Source organism: Etheostoma spectabile, chromosome 23 (genome assembly GCF_008692095.1).
Source record: "Etheostoma spectabile isolate EspeVRDwgs_2016 chromosome 23, UIUC_Espe_1.0, whole genome shotgun sequence".
Taxonomy (NCBI): Eukaryota; Metazoa; Chordata; class Actinopteri; order Perciformes; family Percidae; genus Etheostoma; species Etheostoma spectabile.
In genome coordinates this window covers 19412076-19418427 of record NC_045755.1, presented here as the reverse complement: position 1 = coordinate 19418427, position 6352 = coordinate 19412076, and the positions used below count along the sequence as shown (strand labels likewise).

General features: G+C 37.5%; 1 protein-coding gene across 1 annotated transcript in view; it reads right to left on the bottom strand.

The window, feature by feature from the left end:
* LOC116673119 (23 kDa integral membrane protein) overlaps nucleotides 1–6352 on the bottom strand; it is a 14206-nt gene that overhangs the window by 5442 nt on the left and 2412 nt on the right. Inside the window, exons 2-5 of the mRNA XM_032505271.1 lie at nucleotides 5124–5180; nucleotides 1199–1318; nucleotides 993–1067; nucleotides 142–237 (exon numbers count right to left, since the gene is read on the bottom strand). Coding sequence (XP_032361162.1) covers nucleotides 142–237; nucleotides 993–1067; nucleotides 1199–1318; nucleotides 5124–5180 — 348 coding nt within the window. The remainder of the gene's footprint in view (nucleotides 1–141; nucleotides 238–992; nucleotides 1068–1198; nucleotides 1319–5123; nucleotides 5181–6352) is intronic.

Below are 6352 nucleotides of genomic sequence, written 5' to 3'. Positions count from 1 at the left end.
AAACCGGGGACAGGTCACCAAAACCGGGGACTGTCCCCGTAAACCAGGGACGTCTGGTCACCCTATCCTAGAACAGCCGGGTTTAGCCAAGCTAGACTACACTCTTAAGGGTTTTGTAATAGGTTACATAATAAACATTACAGTTTGCTGTATAGACTCGAGCAAAGCTCTCGATTCTTCGCTGTTGATGAAGACCTTTCCCAACTCAGAGGTAGCGTTGTCAAAACTTCCTTTGACCTGTAAGATAAGAGAAAGAAAAACATGAGCTTCAAGACAGAGAAAAACAACATAAGCATCATGGCAGATGTACAAGAGAGACAATGTGTTAGCTTCAAGACTGGGAAGGATGTTAAGCTAGAGCGTAAACAAGAACCAACATCAAGATAGAGAAAAAACAGTAGCATCTAGGTAGATAGAGAACATGTTAGCATCAATGTAGATAGAGAACACGTTAGCATCAAGGTAGATTGGCTAGAGAAAATGTTAGCGCCAAGGTAGATAGAAAGAACTTAAGCTTTTGATAGAATGTTAGCAACAAGGTAGATGGAGAGATAGTTAGCATTGAGATAGACATAGAGAACATTATCATCAAGGTAGATAGAAAGAGTGTTAGCGTAAGGAAGAGGAATAGCATTAAGATAGACAGAATGTTAGCTCAAGAAAGAGGAATGTTAGCATTTAGATAGTGAGAATTTTAGCGTTAGATAGTGAGAATGTTAGCGTTAGGTAGAGAGAATGTTAGCATTGTGATAGATAGAGAGAACAGCATCAAGGTGGATGGAGAAAACATTAGCATCAGGAAGATAGAAAGAGTGTTAGCGTTAGAAAGAGAGCAACATTAGCATTAATACAGATTGACAAAATATTAGCACCAAGGTAGTTATATAAAACTTTAGCATTATAGATACAGAGAAGTAGAGAATAACAAGAAATCGAGACAAAAATTAGCTTCAAGGTAGATTAATAGGTAGATAGCTAGATAAACACATGACCTTGTTCCTTGCGACAACGACAACAATGCCAAAGATCAGCATGATGATCATTCCAACCCCCATGAGGCCTGCAAACTGTAAATGAAACAATATTCAATATACACTTTATCTTGTTTGATGTTGTTTTGCAGATCAAGTAAGGCTATTGAGCTTGTTTGACCGAACAACATTATTAGAGTAAAAACTGTCTGACATCTTGTACGTACGACTTTGAGGACGAGCTCTTTCTCGCAGCATGCTGCTACGATTGCCAGGACGGACATGCCGAGGACGCCGATGGCAAGAACCCAAATCCAAACCAGGCTCGGGCCCCCGACCTGCGACAACTGCTCCGCCATGACAGGACAATGACACAACACACAAACTGGATTAATGCAAACATGTCATGTATAATTGTAATAAGGCAGGCTTTATTTTACACATTTCTTAATGTCAACAAATCCCATGAAAAAAAGGACCGATCTTAAATACTTTCTCTATAGATCCTTGTACAGTATTTTAAAAATAAAGACATAAAGGCTATAATCTAAAACACTTAAAAGGTTTTTAACAATATGTGCTCCAACATTTTGGAATAAAACAAGCAATTACCTGTGGGCCCATAAGTTATGTTTACTACCATAATAATAATATCTCTTGCTAGGTCTCCCACCACTGTTCAGAGAGGCAGTTCTGGCAAAGTTTTCAACACATTCTCACTCCCATCGCGTAAAATACGGACTTTTGGGAAAAGAATGGGACACTTGGGTTAGGAAACAAAGAACGCAAATGTCGGGTTTAGGAAAAGATGTCATGAAATGCATGTTTCACGAACCCTGTGTGTAAATCCTGGTGTGTTTGACTCATCTAACCCCCCTGAACCAACCTTCCTACGCCGAATTTTGGGCTTTTTATACAACTTATTGCTGTTGTCGCTCTTAATACTACGTCATCTTCTCGCTCTGCAGAGCTACTGCTCTTTCCGGATGCTTATTGCGACGTATCTGACGATGACAGCCAATGGCCGATTGTCCGTATTTGCCGTGTTTTACAGGCAAATTCATGCAGAAATGCATAATAATGTGCTTATTTACATGACCTTTAATATGTCCCTACAAACGTATATCTTCACTAATGGTGTCGCCAATCGTTTTTTTGTTTTTTTTCAAGCTTTCAAAACATTTCAAATTGCTTGTTTTATCCTTTAGGCAGCACATTGAGATTAGTGGATCTACCAGAAATATAGTGATTAACTTTTGACAAAATGATTAGTATTGTTTTGTTGTATTAGGGACATCAGCAATGAATTTGTTGCTCAAAAAACAGTGTTGTTGTAGGGAAAAATAAAAATAAAGTTTGTGATTTACAATCTTAAACTAGCAGATAATGTTAGTGGGTTACATAGTTTCACTGTGGACGGACCGAAGTATCATGGTAATGGTATTTTTTTTTTCTAAAGTCTCTGCAAAAACCAATGTTTGTGTTTTTAGACTGAATTTGTAATTACGCTTCTTCTGTCGGAAGACAGGGACCAACCTATACATGTTTTCATGGGATTTGTGGCAATAACTAAAATATAAAGAAACCTCTCCTTAATGTGTTAAACTAACATCATCCAACGTCGACCCAGGACACCAGTTTTGTAATGTAATTTCCAGACAAACACGTTGTCTTTCAAATGAGCCAATACTGTTTAAAGGACCATCTAGGAATCAAGTTTCAGCCCATTAGCAAGTTTAAAATCCTGCAGCCTGACAATTGCACGGAAATCTGATCATGGTGTATTTGAAAATGCTCACCAGAAATGGAAAGTAAATTTGATTAGTTGAAAAACACAAAGCTGACCAGCTGTATTCCTTGAAGAGAATAAGCACTTCGTGAACACTGTCATGAAGCCCTTGGTGGCTTCGGATCTGATAACATTGTCGGAGTCATCCTGTTTTTCTGTTGCAGGAAATGTCGACCGTGCGAATGGAAAATCTCCTCGAGGCTGCATCTGCTCTGCATTAAGAAATCAAAGCGGCCGCTACGTCTTGGCAGCTGCTCCTCGTCCTTCTAAACACTCCTTCACTTCGACTTGTTTAAAACATTTCCAAACAGGTACTTTAAAAAAAAAAAAATGGGTTCTAGATATAGTATTATACATGTGATCTCCTGACGGGATTTTCACAAACCAGCTGCTTTTGTTTTATCAAATCTCACTGAAATTGACTTTTTGCAATAACCAAGTCTGGGACCCTTACACAGGTTTATTTTGCGTCTCTGTAAGGGTTTACACTGTAAGGGTTTATACTGTAAGGGTTTACACTGTAAGGGTTTATACTGTAGGTGTTTATGCTGTAAGGGTTTACAGTGTAAGGGTTTATACTGTAAGGGTTTACACTGTAAGGGTTTATACTGTAAGGGTTTACACTGTAAGGGTTTATACTGTAGGGGTTTATGCTGTAAGGGTTTACAGTGTAAGGGTTTATACTGTAAGCGTTTACACTGTAAGGGTTTACACTGTAAGGGTTTATACTGTAAGGGTTTATAGTTTATACTGTAAGGGTTTACACTGTAAGGGTTTACACTGTAAGGGTTTATACTGTAAGGGTTTACACTGTAAGGGTTTATACTGTAAGGGTTTATAGTTTATACTGTAAGGGTTTACACTGTAAGGGTTTATACTGTAAGGGTTTATAGTTTATACTGTAAGGGTTTACACTGTAAGGGTTTATACTGTAAGGGGGGCTTTAAATGTTGGCTCTGTAAATTAACAAAATCCTGTGGTTTTGTTTCCATAATCAACACAAACCCTGTAACCTCTGTTTTTTCCCCCCAAACTTAAACATGATGTTGAAATCCTTGTTGACATCTGACGCTGACATCTGTTGTCGTCCTCGGCGAATCACGTTACAGTAAATCTGCTGCTCATTCTGCCAAGAGACATCCCGTAATGTGAACTTGGCAACGACCGGCGTCAAATGGACACAACAAGGATTATGAATGTGTGAGTTCATGTGGCACATCACAGCACACATTTGGGATTTCACAAAATTCGTGATAAAAAAAACAATTTCCGGCTCAGTTTCTGTTGGCAGCATTTGTCGTCTGTCTTATTAACGTTGAAAATCCTGAATTTGTGGGGTGGTTATTCCGTGGAAAAGTTGGAGTCTGACACATTCAATCTCCAAAGATGTGCGAATGGTGGTTTTTTAGACTGTGTAATACATTCAATTAAAGATATAAAGTGTTAATCAATGCTTTAGAAGTGCTGGGATGTAGACTGTGTTACCTTTGGACTAGTCTGGCACTGCCAGACCCTCTTCCACAGCGCTGCGGAGGAGGGTCTGGCTAGTCCACACAGCATTCTGGGATGGGAGGAAAACGGGCTCTGGTTTATCGGCTTTTCTTTAGACCAATCAGAATCGTGAGTTTGTAAACGGTGATGGACAGTTTCGGTCTTCACTCCACCGTTCTCCTTTAGTTTTCTCCCAAAAAAGTTTGGCTCATCTGCGTATTTAGATTCTATACATTTCATTTTATGAGTGCAATATTATTATAAACTTAAAAATTAATCAAATTAAGATCCAACTTCCAAAGAACTGAAATTATCCTTTACCTCAGAGATATTCAATAGGAGGTCCGTGACCCCTGGGGGGTCCTCAGAGTTAGTGCAGTGTGGTCGCCAATTGTACTTATTTTTTCATAATTGTTAATTATGTTACAAAATAATTTTTCAAAACTTTCTTTTTTTCAAACATGTATATATGTCTTAAAATATAAATTAACATAAACATCTAACATGATAATGATTGGCCAACTTTCGAAAGAAAACGTTATTTACACATTGAAAATGAGCTTATGCCTACTGTGGCAGCCAAACAGTTAAACTTAACCCTTGTGTTGTCCCCGGGTCAAATTTGATCCATTTAAAAATAAAAAGTGTTTATCAGAGAAGTGGGTTTCTTTCAAACAAATTTTGAGAAAAATAACGCTGATTGTTCCCCTCAACGCTCTTCAAAAAAATAAATGGAGCAGTTATGTTCTTATCACATCTGACGTTTCATTATCATGACATGAAATGCAAACATGCTGCCAAAATGTGGACCAGGAAGTGGATTTGCTGCTTGTGTTTGTGTTTGTGTTGTTGTTGTTGTTGTTGTTGTTTACCGTGAGGCTGTAGACGCTGGCCTTCACCGCCCCGTACATCAGCAGACACCCGAGGATCTGCAGACACATCACGTTAGTCACTTTACTTTACACACTGGATGTACGGAGGCTTAAGTGTGCCCCCCCCCCAAAATTAATTCTTAAAAAAAGAAAAATCCAAACGATAAAGTGTAAACAGTAAAGAAGGTTTGAGAACTACTCAAAATGAGAAGACATGTTAATGAAGGGAACACCATACTTATATTATAATATTTTAAAGCATTTACTAAAATTAAGACATTGACTGATAAACCCAGCTAGACGCTCCAGTCTTTGTTGTTCCTGTTGTTTTGCAAAGATTTGTCAAACCCACGTCCAAGGGCATAGCTTAGGGTTCAACATTGTGGGGGGGGAGATCTCCACCTGCCTAGGAAGGTCCTGGGGCATGTCTGCATGCATTGAAAAAAAAAAATAGGCAACAAAAACCTCCCAAAAAATGTGAAAAAAAAATATTGATCAGCTACAAAAGAAGTAAAAAAAAAAAACTCTTGAAAGGCAACAAAACATGTTGAATAACTTGAAACTTTATACCTTAAAAAAAACTACAATAACTCCAAAATAAACAACTTAAATGTAAAAACATAAATAAAAAGCTGCAAAAATGCCGGAAAAAGTGACAAAAACATTGAAAACGACACTAAACTAAACCAAAAAAAAGCAAATTACACCTATGCCCACATAGCTTTATTTATAAAGTGAGCATTATAACCTTTTCCAAGAATACCTAATGAATAAATCACATGTAGTTAGTGGAATGATTTTCCATTTGATGATTCAGCCATTTAAAAAACGTCATATACTGGATTTTAAGCCTAATCATTGTACAACTTGTATTATATATACATATCATATACAACAGGAACAAGCTGACACATAATGTAGTTACAATGCTAACTCATGAATCCAAAACCAAAGAAACTGTTTTAAATGCACTTTAAAATGGATTAAAGGGGGAAATCAAGACTTTTAAATGATACATCCAGTGTTTAACCTTTTGAAAACATACATTTTAATACACTTATTATTGAACAGATCTTATAATATTGTTAGTTTAAAGACGTAAAATGCCAGTTTGAGTGTATTTAGCTTCAGTAATGTGACAAATGTCATGAAAATGTGGGCAAGGGGAAGTTATAAAAGGCATTTTCAGTTTCTCCTATAATACCATGATGGTGCTGCCCCCCCCCCCC